Genomic DNA, 16,769 nt, shown 5'->3' on the forward strand with positions numbered 1-16,769 from the left:
TAACAGTTGTGCATCAATTACAGTTAGCACTTCCTCATTAGGAAAAACAAATTAAATAAAAATTTAAGTTTCAAGTTTTCATCCAGGAAAGTAACCAAATCAGTTTCATTTGGTGTCATTTGACCACACTATATCATTACAATTTATTACTCAATGAAAAACAAGGGGAAAGTTCTGCCTTTTGCTACAATTAGATATGAAAAAAGATACAGGCTACTTAAAAAATTATTTCAGTCTGAATATGAATCCAAAGGTGCCCTTCTGTAATGAAAGAACTCCCTTCAACCCACTGAGACCCACTGGAGGTGTATGTGAACACAAAGGATTTTATGATTTCATCCTCTGCACGATCTCTCCCCTCTTTCAGAGTCCCTTGGTCTTCTGAACTAGATTTGTGGGCAGCACACCAACTTGGACTCATAACCATATGCTCTGTCCCTGGAAACCTGTGATTTAATCATTCAAACTGGATTTAACCCATGATGAAATATGAATGACTGCTTTTGCTTTCAAAAAATGTTAGGCTTGAGTTCCTCACATACCTTTTGTGCTGTCAAGTTTTGCAGCAACTTTTTGTTCAGCCACATTCCAAATTATTAGTAAGTTATCTGCACTTGCACTTGCAAATAAGTCATGGTTGTGGGGACACCAAGAAATGGCTGTGATTGTCTTCTTGTGCTCAGACATAATTCCCCATAACTTGAATTGATTGTACCGATGATCTAACTAAAAAAAAGAGCCAGAGAAAGGGTTTTTTTTTTTAAAAAAAGTTTTTAAAACAAGAGATAGATTGATTGTCATCCTCAACTCACCCACACTTCTAAAGTATTGTTTCCTCTCACATTACCCAATGATACCATGGACATGCCCTAACTATCACTAATTCTGTAAAATCTGATTCATATTCATTTACTTGTACAAGTTTAAATTTAGAAATAGATGTGATCAAATTCTTAACCACTTCATTACATTCTTAAACATTTTGTATTTAGCTTGTGTCCTATGGTCCAATTAGCAAGTGGCCCAGGAAGCAGGTTGTTGGAGTGCAAAAGGTGTCTGGTAGTTAATCCAGTCCAGATAAGTCACAGGTTATCCAAATAAGATGAAAGGTGAAGCAAAAGAGTGGCTGTCAGATGGTCCTGCAATCATTATAGCAACTCAGTTGTCCTGATACATAAAGCCAGCAAGGAATTAACAGAGCTGTCAAATTGTGGCCAGTCCAAGATCAAGAAAACATGACCTCCAAAGAGTACTGCCAGTTACCTAAATAAGATGGTTGCAAGCAACAAATATGCCAGGGAACTGCCAGGAGATTTATAGGCAGCTGTCTCGAGACACCAGGTGCCTAAATAGTCAGTGTCTCAGCCACTGGGATCATCACAGTCTCTCCTTATCCTTTTGACAATCTGCAAAGGATTGCAACATATCTTTAGTGTCTCCAATATTCTGCTAGGGAGCAGATTCCCCCACTGCTTCAGTCTCCAGCTCCTCAGACTCAGGTCCAAAACACAGTTCAGAAATAAACCAGTTTGAGACCACTTTAACTACCCTGGCTCAGTGGTAGGTAATCCTGGGAACTGTAGTTTATTGTGGCACCAGAGCTCTCTGACAGAGAAGGCAAAATGTCTTCCATGCCCACAGCTTAGATAAGGATAGGAGCCACGTGAATCTTCAGGTGTTCTTGGGCTACAGTTCCCAGGATTCCCTAGCATTGAGTCAGGGCAGTTAACATGGTCTCAAACTGGATTATTTCTGCAGTGTGTTTTGGACCTCAGCAACAGGAGCTGTAAATTTCTGGACATTTTACTCCTCTGAGTCTGAATCACCCAGCTCCATATCATGCATTATTACAGTTTGTTACTTTGGCAAATATAAAAAGAAAAGGTATAACATTAATTTTAAAATAATATTGTCACCTTATGCACTATGAATGTGGTCATAAGGCAAATTAACTTAAATACATTAATGGAAGGAAAGCATACATTAATGGAAGGAAATCTTCCAATCCTCTTGCAGCCATCTGCACATCTTGAAAAGGCTACCTGGAGTATCTGGGAGCTATACTGAGTAATGTAGGAAAGAATTCAGGGAAGAAGAGCTTTCCAAAACTCTTTGGAAGTCTACCCAATTTGGGGCAGTGCTACATTCCTAGCAGTCCACCCTCATGTTGTGTTTAATACTTTTTTTCAGGATCATAGTATTTCTCTAGATACAATCTGATGACATTTTCCAAACAGCCTATGTTAAGTTAAAATACATTGGCATCCATGACATTGAAGGAATGAGATGCAATCCAGAGGGATATGCATAAACATCTGACCTGTGTGCATGTACAATTACACTCATCCCTCCACATTTGCTGGGCTTAGGGGCACAGGACCCCCCATGAATGTGGGGAAAAAGCAAATAACAAAAACACTATGTTTTTACCTTAGAGAACACCTCTCTAGGAATTTCTAGGTCCTCCAGTGCAACTCTGTGGTCAACATTTGCCAGACACTGACTACAGAATTTCTCTGGAGGAACTACAATTGCCTAGTGGAGTGTTCTTTCTAGGAATCTCTAGATCCTTCAGTGTGACTTTTGGTTAAATTCAATAGAGTTGCGCTGGAGGACCGAGATGTTCCTAGAGAGAACATATTAATAAAATCCATGAATAATCAAATCTGCAAAAGTCAAAGCCACAAATGTGGGTAGATTGCAGAATAGTTTACAGAAAAACCCAAGAGGAAAATATTGTTTAGGTAGAAGTAATATCATCCCCGTAATGTGCTTTTGTGCCAAATTTCAAGGGGGCTTATAGAGCACTTTGGGTTGGGGATTATATGAATACCGTTAAAGGAGAAAATGGGATTGGGATAGTCCACAGAATGACTGTTGAGCCACCTCTGTTTGGAAATGCACAACTAAACTGGAATGTTCACGTAAGTAAGCCCAAATGAGTTTGTTGAATGAATTTGGTGAAGCATACATAGATCCTTCTCTGAGGCTACTGATTACACATAAAACTTTCACTACATCAAAGTCAATGACTTTCTGACATTGGCTGCCATATTTAGATATAGAATAACTTAAAGAAAGACTAGTATGCAAGCAAGAAAAGAAAAACATTCAAATGAATGATAAACAAATTAATCTTACCTGATATATATAAATAGCAAGAGTTGCACAATAGGCAAATCTATCCCCACTAGCAGCACATACATCTTTATTCCATGGCTGACACCCAGCAGCTAACAGGCCCACTTGCTTAACCTGTGCCATTTTTGCCTGTCAAATAAATAGAGAAATATGGTTATTAAGGCAGCTACATATTATCTCCCTATGTACAGATACAAATTTTTAAGGGACAAGACTGATAGAATTGGATGCATTTATATATTTAAAATATTTATTTGCCATCTGTCATGACCCAATGTCAGGGTCATGTACATGATTCAGAAACACAGTGAGATTTAGAGACTAGCAATTAGTTGATCAGTTTAGCCCTACTTTAGTACAGGTGTCATATTCTGAAAGCCATCTAAGGATTTCCATGTCCACTCCAAATCCCTGCAGATTCCAAACATGTAGCCTCAGACTAGCTGTAGACTGAAACTGCTTTATTTGGTGGTTGAAGAAATTAAACCCTGATATTGCAAAAACTTGTTTCTGCAGAGCTAAGCAGCTGAAGTCTGACTATCTATTTCAAAGTTCCCTAGGCATCATCTATATCAACCCAAAATCATGGCTTATAGAAGCCTTTCTTATACATTTTAATGCAAAATTAAATAAGCAATATAGGTTTCTAATTCCAATTTCCTTTATCACTTGGGAAGCCAGGTCTCGCAAAGAGAGCAAAATAGAGGCAATTGGATTTAAATGGAGAGGTTTTTCCATGGGAAGACAGGTCTTGCAAAACAGAGCAAACTGGATTTAAATGTAGAAGTTTTACTTTGGCAAGCCAAGGCTTGCAAAACGGAGCAAAAGAGAAGCAATTGGATTTAAATGAAGAGGTTTTTCCTTGGGAAGCCAAGGCTTGCAAAACGGAGCAGAGAGAGACGCAAGTGCTTTTAAACAGGGAGTTTCTGAATTAGGAAGCCAAGGCTTGAGAAACGGACTAGAGCAGGGAAGGAATTGGTCTTCAAGGGAGATTGGGGCATCAGGCTTGCTTGCTTGTTTGGGACCCTTCTCTAAGTCTTCCCCAAAATGTTAAAGCCAATTTTGGGGCATAAATTTCTTGACTTATAGTTGGGTATATACGGTAATTTTAAAAGCAAGAAGGCCATATGGATGAATCAAGACTCTTTTGCTACTTACGGCTTATCTTCTTATGGTTCCCTCCTCAAACTTTTACATTCTGAAACCGAAAGGGTCCTCACCAAGTGTCTCTTGTCTAGGGAATCGGGATTTCTTTTGTCATTAACTTCATCCCTCCATCAACCATCCTGTTTCACTTACCACTTATGTATGTTGAAAAGATATACTCAGGTTGTGTTGGGAAACCCTGGATTCCTGTGTTTTAAAACTGATAGGGGAAAGGCCACATACCACATTTCCCTCCCCCACGCCCCAAATGCAGAATTTGTGGAAGTACTTTGAACATAGTATCTTTTTAAAAATAGAAGGGAAAAAAGCAAAGAATATTTTATAGATAGTTCAAACATAAGTACTTTGTTACAGAGGCTCATGCAACAGCAGTTCTTCTAGTCATTTAATGAAATATACACCAGAAGAGATATGGAACACATCTAGGTTTTTCACTAACTGCATTCCAGAAATGAAAGAAACAGACCAAGGCAAATTAAGCTGAAGCAAGTTTAATTATATTTGTTAAATCATATTACATGCAAAGCATGTGATAGTGATCATCTGAATAACTGTGCTTTCACATGTGTCTTTGAAATTACATTGATTTACAGAAATCCAATTCCCCATTATGAATCAGAAGAAAGGAAAGTGAAAGAACATAAGCCCACAGCTGGTTGCCATAACTTTTAGAAATAAGATGAATGATTCTGCCTCATTTTTTCTCCTCTGACATCCTTCCAAATCTAAAAAAAATAATAATTCCAGACACTGCAAATGTACATGTGGGAAGCCAAAGATATAAATTAGGTAATCAGGAAAGCAATAGAGTCTCCTCACCACCACCTTCAGATTAAGAAAAATAAACTTGGGGGAACTATAGCTCCCAGAATCGCTCAGCCAGCATGGCCAGAGGGAGTTGGAATCGTAAAAAACAACTTCTATGAGTTCTGAAAACAACATTAGGAGCACAACTAATTTCTTTCTCTTCTCTGTTGCAGATGGTTGCTACGTTGTCTGGAGAATTCTGGGATTGTACCCCAGGAGGATTTCATAGAAAAATATAGTAGAGAGGTGAAGTTCATCCCTGTAAATCTGCCCATTTCTAAAATCCCCAGATTGCCCTTAATAGTGCCATTGGCCAATTTAAATTTTTTGTCAGCATCCCAAGAGCTGGAAGATGATGGCCCTGGGAAACCAAAGGACTTCAATCCAGTGGCTTTATTTTCCACGTGTGAGCAGGGGGAGACTTAACGGTGGGTTCCCATGCCTCTGTCCTTTTTCTCAACCAACCACATAGCTATTATAATAACTTCTCCTTAGTAATTTGTTAAAATCAAATGAGTACCTCTTATTAATACAGCAATACTTTTGAAGAAATATTTCAAATATAAACACAGCTTATGATATGTTATCTAAGGGGCATTCTCCTATGTCCCACAATTGTGAATAAAATGGCACATTTCCCCTTCAGTTCTTATACTTGTGCAAAAAACCCATTCAATTATCAAGGGTTTTTTTTTAGCCACATGAAAGCACATATGCACAACAGTATGAAAAAAATGAAACCTTCATCCCCATTCCTCATCCCTATTGCCCATGTGTTCACATGGAATAACATAGCGATTCTTCTGCCTGATCATTCCTAACATGCCTCCCCTTGTTTCAGCCTATTTCATTCAGGTTCTCATTTCATGGTCTGAAGACAAACTGCTCAAACCTTACTGGTGCTAATTCTGGGCTCCATGATACAGGATTGAAAATAGCTATGAAAACCTATGTATGCTGCTTTGCATTCTATGAAGAAAAGCCAGGATAAAGATCATAAACAAATAACTGCTCATAATGCAATGCTCAAGCTCTTTTAATCATACATCGTATCTAAAATCATTCTCATCTGTTGATTTTTTAACAGGCTTGACTTGACTATTTCAGCCTGCAGTTCCACTGCATAAAACATGCAGATACAAAAGACAGATCATACCAACAAAAAGGATCTCTGGAGATGCATTTGTAGGGGGAGGAGGATTACATTCAACTTACAACCATACATTCCCCTTTTTAAAAAATCAGACACTCCACTCCCTCCACCTTGTCTTCAATATACATAGACAATAATAACACTCACTAATTTTCTGGAACATAGGCTTGTCCAATATCTTTTTAAATGCCCTCCCCAACGTTGTACAACGATTGCCATAGCAACCTATTTCTTATTCTAAAATAAGCTTACACCTTCCTAGAGAATCTGAATTAAAAATTATTAATTTTTCTGGAAAATGGCATCTATTCTAGCTGTAATCTGTTCTTAATTAATTCACACCTTTAGGGTTATTGCACTTAATTTCTTTCAGTTCAACAGACCTTTTAAAAGTATATTAAAACACACAGCCAAACATCAGCATTTGTCGACTGGTAGCTTACCTTTAGATCTGTACACTACACTGTAATTAGAAAACACTGTATTATAGTAATAACTCAGGTTTCATCTCTTCAATAAGTATTTCTGATCCAATCATAGTACTGCAGAGCAAAATGGTACTAGAAACACACAATAAACAGAAGACGCAGTGAGACAAATACTTAAGAGTTATTTTTTAAAGAAAGAGTCTTACGCTTTGTTGTCCTTCATACCAATCATCTTCATCAAACCAATACGAAATACAGGTCATCCAAGCCATGTTGTATTAGAATTCAAAATGATGAATTGATAACTAAGCACCTGAATAATGTTCTGGCAATACGGATTCTGTGTGAAATTTTACCGAGACTACACAGACATGAGCTCTGCACTCTGTAAAATCAATTGCTCTATAATAGCAAGACTTAAGACTATGAATATTTAGGAGAAAATGTTTTTTAAAAATCTGAAGAGGATTAGGACATAAATATGGGGTTTAGTCTAGAAAATGGGAATTGCATTATGAACAAAATATTATAACATTGCACATGCACACCTTAAAATGTTTTAATATTATGCAGTGTAAGAAAAAACAAAAATCCCTCTGAATTTAATGGGCCTTTTGTTGTTGGTGGTGTATAGCTTTAAGTAGTTTCTGGCTTATGGTGATCTTAAGGCAAGCCTACCATAGGTTTGTTCTGCAATATTTGTTCAAAGGTTTGTCCTTGCATTCCTCCGAGATTGCGAGAATGTGATTTACTCAAGGCCACCAAGTGGGTTTCCAGGGATGGTTTGGTCTTCAAAGTCATGGTCCCACGCTCAAACCACTACATTACTCTTTAATAGGCTTTACTTTCAAGTAAAGGTGAATAATATTGCATTTTAAGCACTAACAAAGTAATCACCTTATAAAAGTTAAGTCTCGGTGCTTTTGATTGGTCAGGTATCTGAGCTGACTTACTTAAGAGAAAGCTGGCTGATATGTCCCAAAGTAACAACTCATTTATCTTCTGTCCATTGTCTGCCATGCTCCTAGTCCAATCACAGTTACAAAGAACACTCATCATTCCACATTTGCTGGGATTAGGGTCATTGGACTCCCATGAATGTGGAAAAACCGCAAATAACAAAAACACGACGTTTGTACCTGAGAGAACACTCAGATGCATATGAGGAAATAAACCAAGCCTATGAAAGCTTATGCCACAATGTCTTTTCCTCAGTTAATCTCAAAGATGCTACAAAATCCCTTTGCATATAATATTCCAGATTAACATGGCTATGTCTCTGAATTCCACCCACAAAGAATTTCCTCTCTGCCCACCTAGATGTTTATTTTAGCAATATGTGGTAATTAAAAAAAAGAGTTGACATGAGATAGAACAGTGATGGAGAACCTATGGCACGTGTGCCAGAGGTGGCACTCAGAGCTCTCTCTCTGGGCACATGTGCCATCGGCCCAACACAGAGTTTGCCAGAGTTTGTTACTAGAAAGCCAGAGGGACACAGCACTTTGCAATAAATAAGTGGGTTTTGGATTGCAATTTAGGCACTCGGCCTATAAAAGGTTCACCATCACTGGGGTAGAATGGTGTTTAATTTTACTTTCACAGGACAATTCTCCTGTATAAATGTCTGCCTCATCCTAAACTTTATCAGAAAAAACATGTTTTCATTCTTGCCTGACTTCTAGAACAGCATAACAGTCTGAAGGAAAATGACCTGGAAGGGGATCTTATGACCTATGTTCCAATCGTTGAAAGCTTATGCCACAATTAATTTGTTCATCTTCCAAATATCACATCATCCTTGCTTGTTTTTGCATGAACAAAGGTCCAAATTACACTGCAGAAATAATAAACTTTTGAGATTGCTTTAACTGCCCTGGCTCAGTGTTAGAGAATCCTGGGAATTATAGTTTATTGTGGCACCAGAGCTCTCTGACAGAGAAGGCTAAATGTCTCACAAAACTACAATTCCCAGAATTCTCTAGCATTGAGCCAGGGCAGTTAAAGTGGTCTCACACTGGATTACCCCTGCAGTGTGTTTTAGACCAAAGATAGCTACCATTTTATACAATGGAACATTTTATACCTGAGAATAAATCAGAAAAAAACCAAATGGGATTTATTTCACAGGAGACATGTGCATTGCCAAAAACTCTCAGGATTTAAACTCAATAGAGATTGCTTATGAGTCAATTTAGGTCCGGGTAGAAAATAAAGTGAATCACACTGTGAACGCCTGTTCCTGTTTTAATATATTTAATGCTACACTGTAAGACTTCTACTCAGTACACCTCCTCTTTTTAAACAGCAAGGAATGCTCAACAAATACATTTTTCCAGTCTATGAATCAGATACTGTAATTCACTTAAAATAAAATGCATTCAAGTTGTATTAAATCTATAGCTAGGAAAAATGTGAAATCCATTATTTGTTCTTAATATAGACCAGCTTTTGAATGTAAGCCCTGTAGTTTTCAAGGTAGGCACATATGCAAATCCTATCCAATGTAATGCTAATTACTTAATTCGGTCATTTGTGTCACCATCGTGATAAAATCTGTGATTAAACATAGACAGAGAACTCATGAATATGCAATTTGGAGAAGAGGCCCCTAAAACTGGACACACCTTTAAGATACAGAAGCTGCTACCACTGTAATTGGTTTATAGATTTTCTTTACCACTTCCCTGTCAAAGCCATAAACATAAAAATTAACATTAAAAATTAACAAAAGCATCCAACGGTGTATTATTAAGAACATTAGTAATGGAGCAAGCTAAAAGCCATGCTTAAAGATTTGTGTCTAAAAGTAGAGGGACTGGGATGTTTCACAGCTCTGAGGATGTGCATTCCACTATTTGGGAGTGATACATGAAGGGTGCTCTCTCACATGTCCCCATTACATAGGACTCTGCAAGTGTCATTAGAAGTTCCTCTCCTGAAGGTCTGGTAATTCAACAGATTCACAGCAAGATTGGTAGTTCTTTAGATGAGCTATTAAGCATATTAAAATGTCAAAATCAACACTCAGTAATCATTACTACATGTAGTAGTAAGTGAAGATTTTTTAAAGTTCTATGGTGATATAATGGCTGTACCATTTCCCAGTTAGCACCCTACACAAGGTAATAAAGACTCAACTAGACTCTTACAAAACAAATAGATACTAAAGCCCAGTTCACACCACAGAAGTAAACTAGTGTGGAACTGGTTTATTTCTGTGAAATTCACACTTGCCCCAACTGCACTTGGTGCAGTTTGCAGGGAGCGGTAGTGACCAAAAAGCCCACTTAAACCAGTGCATTTGGCACCGGACCTTTTAGCAGTTCTTTTTTTAGGAGCCACAACCGGCTGCATTTCCGGTAGTGTGACCACGCTACTGAATCGATTCGGATTGCAGCACATCGTTCCCACTAATGGAGGCACCTCCATTTTAAATCGATCTGGTGGCAAATGTGAATGGTGGCAGGGTTAAAATGGCAAAGAAAGATGTGATTGTGGTAAACATAGTGGGAACACCGAATGGATTCTGAATCGGTTCTGAATCAGCATGGAGATGTGAATCTCTTCGTTCAAAAAAATAAGTGTGAATGACCACAAGATACGTGAGAGAAAAGACAACATGAAAATGAAAAGTAACAATGATTCTGCAAAGGTAAGAAAATGGAAATATAATTGCTTCTGCTTAGACTCTCAGAAGGTTAAAAGTTCTTAGTCTATTTATTGTCTTAATTTATACACATGTTCTAACATAGTATACAGAAACTTCTGTAGATGAATACCAAGAACAAGAGATGTGCCCCACAAACCTTACTGCAAAGTGTTATTTGTACCCCGCCCCCTCAACTGTACTGTTAGTGTCTCCTTCAAGGAAGATTTACTGAAAATAAACAGCAAATAATAAACCAAGAGAGAACTGCCAGACACCAGTGTCAGTCAGTCAGATAAACTGGTTGGCTGGTAAGAATGCACTATTTCCAAATACATTTTGTGTTGTTTAAACAGAAGCATCCTAAGCAACAGCCCAATATGGTACAACTTTCTATGACTGGGATTCTACATGTCTATAAGTTCTACCTTTGTAAAGCTGGCATCATGGGACTGATTATCACCTCATATGTTGTCTAACAAATCACATCATATGCTGTCTGACCAGAATATGAAAAAACAGAATGGTTCCCAATAGGCAAAGGAGTCAGGCAAGGCTGCATATTATCCCCATATTTGTTCAGCTTGTATGCTAAAAATATTATACGAAGAGCAGGGCTAGACTCAGAAGCAGGAGGAGCGAAGAAAGGAGGAAGGAAGGTCAACAATCTAAGATATGTGGACAACACAATATTAATAGTGGAAAACAATTACTAAGGAAGGTCAAGGAGGAAAGTGCAAAGGCAGGCCTGCTGCTGAACATAAAACAAAAATAATGACCATGGAGGACCTACATAAATTCAAACCAGACAATGAGGAAATTGAAATAATCAAAAATATCTTGTTCCTGGTATCAAGCATCACCCAGAAAGGAGACTGCAACCAAGAGATAACAAGAAGACCAGGACTGGGAAGGTCAGCCATGAAAGAGCTAGAGAAGATCCTAAAGAGTAAAGATATACAACTGAGCACCAAAGTTAGAATTGTCCAAGCCATAGCATTCCCAATCACCATGTATGGATGTGAGAGCTGGACTGTAAAAAAAACAACAACAGATAAAAAGAAAATGAACTCATTTGAGATGTGGTGTTGGAGAAGAGTGCTGAGGATACTGTGGACAGCCAGAAAGACAATCAAATGGGTCCTTGAGTGAATCAGGCCAGAAATACCCCTGGAGTCCAAGATGATTAAATTGAGGCTGTAATACTTTGGCCACATCGTGAGAAGGCATGGCTTTGGAAAAGACAATAATGGTGGGAAACATTGAGGGTAGAACCAGGAGAGATAGATCACACACCAGATGGCTAGATTCAATTAGGGAGGACACAGGCATGAAGCTGCAGGAAGTAAGCAGAGCAGTGGAGGAAAGGGAGACTTGGAGATATCTCATCCACAGCATTGCCATGAGTCGAAGTCAACTCAAGGGCAGCTAACAACAACTGAGCTTCCCCATAGTAAATGCTGAAGTAGTTGCTTGGTAGTAACTGGTTGCATGAATCCAACTGAACTAAGAAGAACTATCTGTAGCTAAACTATTCTCAAGCTCCCTTAAATGTACACCAAGTGCCCCTTACAAAATAAGACATTCTGGGGAGACATCGTCACCCCCTTTGGCTGGTTTACAATGTATATCATTGGATTACAAAATTCCTCAGGGAATCTAATTTGGAGGTTATCTACACAGTTAGTTTTGCAAATAATCTCATTCATATATTCCTGATTGGTTCACATTATTATTTTTTAATTGGAACCACATCTCTGTGCATCTCTGCAAGTTCTGTTGTCCACACATGTCAGCACTACAAATGAAGATGGAGTCAATGATCCTGATATATTCAATACACATTCAAGACATAAAGAATTTTATCCTGGGTCCAGCTGACAATGCAAATCTTGAGGAAAACTGAGGGGGGGACCCTTGAGATAAATTAATCTGGGTTTTGGGGAGTATCCCCCCCAAAAAATGTAATAATTGACACATTCAAAAACCATGCGAACAAGACAGATTCAACATTCTACCGGGATTATTTAAACCATCTGAATAACCCCTCAGTGACAACAGGATTCAGTGTACCAAGCAAGGTGGCTAACAAAGAGAAGGTTGACTGGCCTGTGCATTGACCATAAAGCCAAGACTCTTTTAAAATCGACTTTCAAATTTTAAAAACTGGACTAGCTTTTTGTTTAAAGCACTAAATATGCATTTAAGCAGATTAATAACTTGCAGGGTAAGGGGCAAAAGCTTGTTCAAAGTATGACCGTCAGGATGAACAGAGAAGAAATCTGTTCTGAATATTAGAGGACCACAGACAGAAGAGTGAGAAGGAGCAGAGTTAACTCTAACGTTCAAAAACATTGGCTCCTGTGGGGTAGGTACATCTTTCTGCAATTAAACATTACTATATTGTACAGTGTGTAAATGAATCCTTAGGTGACAAGTTAGCACCATCTTAGAAACTCAATTCTCTATTAGATTAAAATGAACTTTGTGAAAAAATCTGTTATTAGAGAAGCTGATTCCCTGAAGTGATCCAGTATGTAGTGGCCCCACTACCAAGATGTTATTAGTAAGTAAAAGTTTCACCTCTTTTCAAAAATACATCTATGACCTAACATGTATTTGTTTCTTTTAGATTGTCAAGTTCCACGGAGGGGATACTCCACAGTCTGTAAGTTTCATAATATATAAGAAAAAAGAAAATGGTTGTCTGAATTTTCCTTTGGCACATTTTTGGTTTAATAGTCTATTAATATATTCCAGTTTCTTTGTGCAATTACCTTATTGTATTGTTGTTCAACAGCTTTTCCATTTATATGTGGCATCCTTGCTGTTCTGTTGCTACTGTTTGTTATAATAATAATAATAATAATAATAATTATTATTATTATTATTCTGTTTCTTACCCGCCTCTCCTCACAGCTTGAGACATAGTTAAAACATCATCATTGCATAAAATATACACATTAAGCTGCATAAATGCACATATTAAGAGATCTATGCACTATTTATATTACAATTCATAGAATGATAATTAATAAAGTATAAAATTTAAAAATTAATGATTAACAACTGCCTGGATAGGCCTGCCGGAAGAGATGGGTCTTGAAATGTGTCTTATATTCCGACAGCTGGTTTAGCTGTCTTCTGGCTGGTTATTCCACAGTCTTGGGGGAGGCCATAAAGAAAATCCTCTGGGTAATAGCTGCCCCCCCAGAGGACCTCAATATTCAGGGCGGATTGTACAGGAGATAACCTGGACCCAAACCATGTAGGGCTTTGAAGGTCAAAACCAACACTTTGTACTTTGCCTGGAAACTATTTGGCAGCCAAAGGACTGACTTGAGAGTATGGGTGTAATATGTTCACTCCTGGATGTTCCTGTAACCAATCTGGCTGCCATATTTTGAACGAACTGAAATTTCCAAATTTGGCACAGAGCTAGCCCAATGTAAAGCGCACTGCAGAAGTCCAACTTTGAGGTTACCAGCACGTGCACCACTATCTTTAGGTCCAGATGTAGGGAGGGGTGCAGCTGGCATATCAGCCGAAATTGATACTAAGCACTCTTGACCGATGCATCTACCTGGGCTGACATTTGGACTGACGGATCCAGGAGCACTCCCAAGCTGCAAACACAGTCCTTCAGGGGAAGTGTAACCCCATCCAGAACTGGTTGACACAACTCCATTCCCAAATTAGGACCCTTGATGGCAAGCACCTCTGTTTTGTTTGGATTCAGTTTCAATTTGTTTTTCCTCATCCAGCCTATTACCTCCTCCAGGCATTCATTCAGAGCTAATTTAACACAGCTATTTATCGGTATGATATGGAATAGCTAAATTTAACCCAGCTATTTACCTGCATGTTATGATGTGGAATGATTTAACACAGCTATTTATCTGTATGTTACCTGTATTTATTTGTATGTGCAGGTTAGGGCTAGTATTTCAATACTATGCCTGGCTTTTTTCCTAAGACAGCAAAAATGTTACAGTCATCACTTCATTCTTCCTCCAGGCAGTAAGAAAGATCAAGGTGTCACACTGTCAAAAGGTACACAGAAACACGTGCATTTAATATAACTGTCTTTTTATTTGAGGGGCTGAAAAAGATATTTTCCATTAATCGTTTTCTCATGGACACTCAAACCACCAAATTAGAAAGACTGTAATATATATATATATATATATATATATATATATATATATATAGTGTAACACACAGAAAGCTGGTTAACAGGGGCAGGCAGGTGTTTTATTGTAACCACTTGCTAAGACCTCTGCTTCTATTTCTCCTTGATCAAGGAGCAAGGACACAAAGGACCAACGGATGAGTAAACTGGTGGAAGTGAAAAGCACAGGAGGATTTACAATTACACTCCCCACATCCACCCACAGAAGAGTGAAAGAAAGGCAGGCAACAGCACTTCCTCAGGCTTAAAAAGAATAAGGGCTAAATCCAATTAATGGATCCAGCTAGAATAGAGTCATGGTCATGGGACACCAGTGTGGCATAGTGGCTTGAGCATAGGACTTCAACTTTGGAGACCAAGGTTTGACTCAGATATGAAACACACCAGGGGCCATGGAGGACATAGATCTCCAATAGTCTTTATCAAATGCCAATGAAACCTGCAATTTTGACTTCACTTTCGAATTCCCCAAATTCAACTATTCTAAAATATCGGCAGATTTTTTTTAAAGAGCCATTTTAGATGGATGCTATTACAGAGAGAGGCATACGAGAATAGACCATGCCCTTGTAACGAAGAAGAAATTGAATCCATTGAAAACGTTGCGCGTGCCAAACTACTTGGTCCTATAATGAGTAACTTTCCTGGCAGGACCCTGAATTGGCACTTAAAGTATTTCCTAGAGGATACAAACAAGTCCGTCACAGAGCTAGTGGCTAAAGTCCAGAACACACTGCAGACAGAATCCAGTTTGAGACCGCTTTAACCACACGGCCGTAGCAATAATGGTTCATGGTAGAAAAGAATGCAGCTTGACACCACTTTGAGTCTGGTGGCTCCATCCTATGAAGCATTGCATTGGGATCTGTAGTTTTACAAGGTCTCCTCTGCCCAAAGAGTGATGGTGCCTCACCAAACTACCAACTCCAGGACTCTGTAGGATGGAGCCTGGGCAGTCCAAGTGGTGTCAAACTATGTTGTTTGTATAATGGAGATGTTCCCAATGCCCCATCAGATTTCATCCCTCCAAACTCTGTGGCACAGTGGTTTGAGTGCTGGGCTATGTCTTTGGAGACCTGGGTTCGAATCCGGACTCGGCCATAGAAACCAACTTGGTGACTTTGAGGGAGGAGGGGAACAAGTCACACTCTCTCAGCCTCAGAGGATGGAGTCACACTCTGAGTCACACTCTCTCAGCCTCAGAGTCACACTCTCTCAGCCTCATGGCAAACCACCAAATCTTGCCAAGAAAACCCCTTACAGGGTCGCCCTAAGACAGAAACGACTTGAAGGCGCACAACCACCACCTCCACCTCCATCCAGGGCCCTCTCTTTTAGTCCCAGAGGCACAAGCCACACTTCTCCGCCCCCATTCATTTGTCCTTGCAGCTGCTTGGTCCCTCCCTCCCTCCTCCCTCCGCCTCGCCTGCTCCTCTCACCGCAGCCTCTCCAAGGCTCTCCTCTCCTGGCTCCTTCTTCCCCTTTGGCTCCTTACCTGCCAGAGTCGCGGGAGTCCTGGCGGACAGCCTCAAGAGGGACGGCTGCAGCAGCCAGCCAGAGCTAACCTCGTCTCCATGGCAACCCCGGGGGCCCGCCTCCGCTCCCTCCCCTCCTGAGGAGGAGGGGGAGATGAAGCCCTGAGCAGGTGACGTCACCTCGAAGGCAGTCGGCGGGGCGGGGGCATGTGTTGCCATGGTAACGGGGAGACGTAAGGAGGAAGGCCTTGAAGGGAAATGACTATGAGAGGCTGCCTTGAGCAGCAGTGTTTCTGAGGCCCAAAACACACACTGCTTTCCACACCTGGCTTTCCCTTTGCTCCTTACCTGCACAAATAATCCAGTTTGAGACCACTTTAACTGCTCTGGCCCAGTGCTAGGGGATCCTGGGAGTTGTAGTTTATTGTGGCACCAGAGCTCTCTGACAGAGAAGGCAAAATGTCTCACAAAAAACTACAGTCCCCAGAATTCAATATTAATATTTATTAATATATAATTATACATATATAATCAATATATAATATATTAATATAATATTACTATATTATATTAATATGATATTAATGTAATATATTAATATATATAATTAATATATAATCATATATATATATATACACACACACTTAAAACATATATATATTGTATTATAATTATTATATTATATAATTATATATATTATAATTATTATTGTATAGTATTGTTCATAATCCTGTAAGCTGCTCTGAGCCCCAGTTTT

The 16,769-nt window shown here is 39.1% G+C and overlaps 1 protein-coding gene across 10 annotated transcripts in view; it reads right to left on the reverse strand.

Annotated features, from left to right (window-relative positions):
* WDR17 (WD repeat domain 17) overlaps window positions 1–16,116 on the reverse strand; it is a 61,406-nt gene extending 45,290 nt beyond the window's left edge. For 6 of the 10 annotated variants that reach the window (XR_016281310.1, XR_016281309.1, XM_089525443.1 and 3 more), the window contains exons 1-3: window positions 6,903–7,118; window positions 3,142–3,270; window positions 543–726 (exon numbers count right to left, since the gene is read on the reverse strand). Coding sequence is in view for 8 of the 10 variants with exons in the window: in XM_089525443.1 (XP_089381569.1) it covers window positions 543–726; window positions 3,142–3,270; window positions 6,903–6,968 (379 nt within the window). In the remaining 2 variants the exon portion in view is untranslated. Of the gene's footprint in view, window positions 1–542; window positions 727–1,263; window positions 1,407–3,141; window positions 3,271–6,711; window positions 6,829–6,902; window positions 7,119–16,032 lie in introns of those variants that run through there. The other 4 variants (XM_089525444.1, XM_089525445.1, XM_089525447.1 and 1 more) reach the window with 4 other exon arrangements.
* Window positions 16,117–16,769: the final 653 nt, after the last annotated feature.

Source organism: Sceloporus occidentalis, unplaced genomic scaffold (assembly GCF_023333645.1).
Source record: "Sceloporus occidentalis isolate IW3139 unplaced genomic scaffold, rSceOcc1.0.p SCAF_5, whole genome shotgun sequence".
NCBI classification, from domain to species: Eukaryota; Metazoa; Chordata; class Lepidosauria; order Squamata; family Phrynosomatidae; genus Sceloporus; species Sceloporus occidentalis.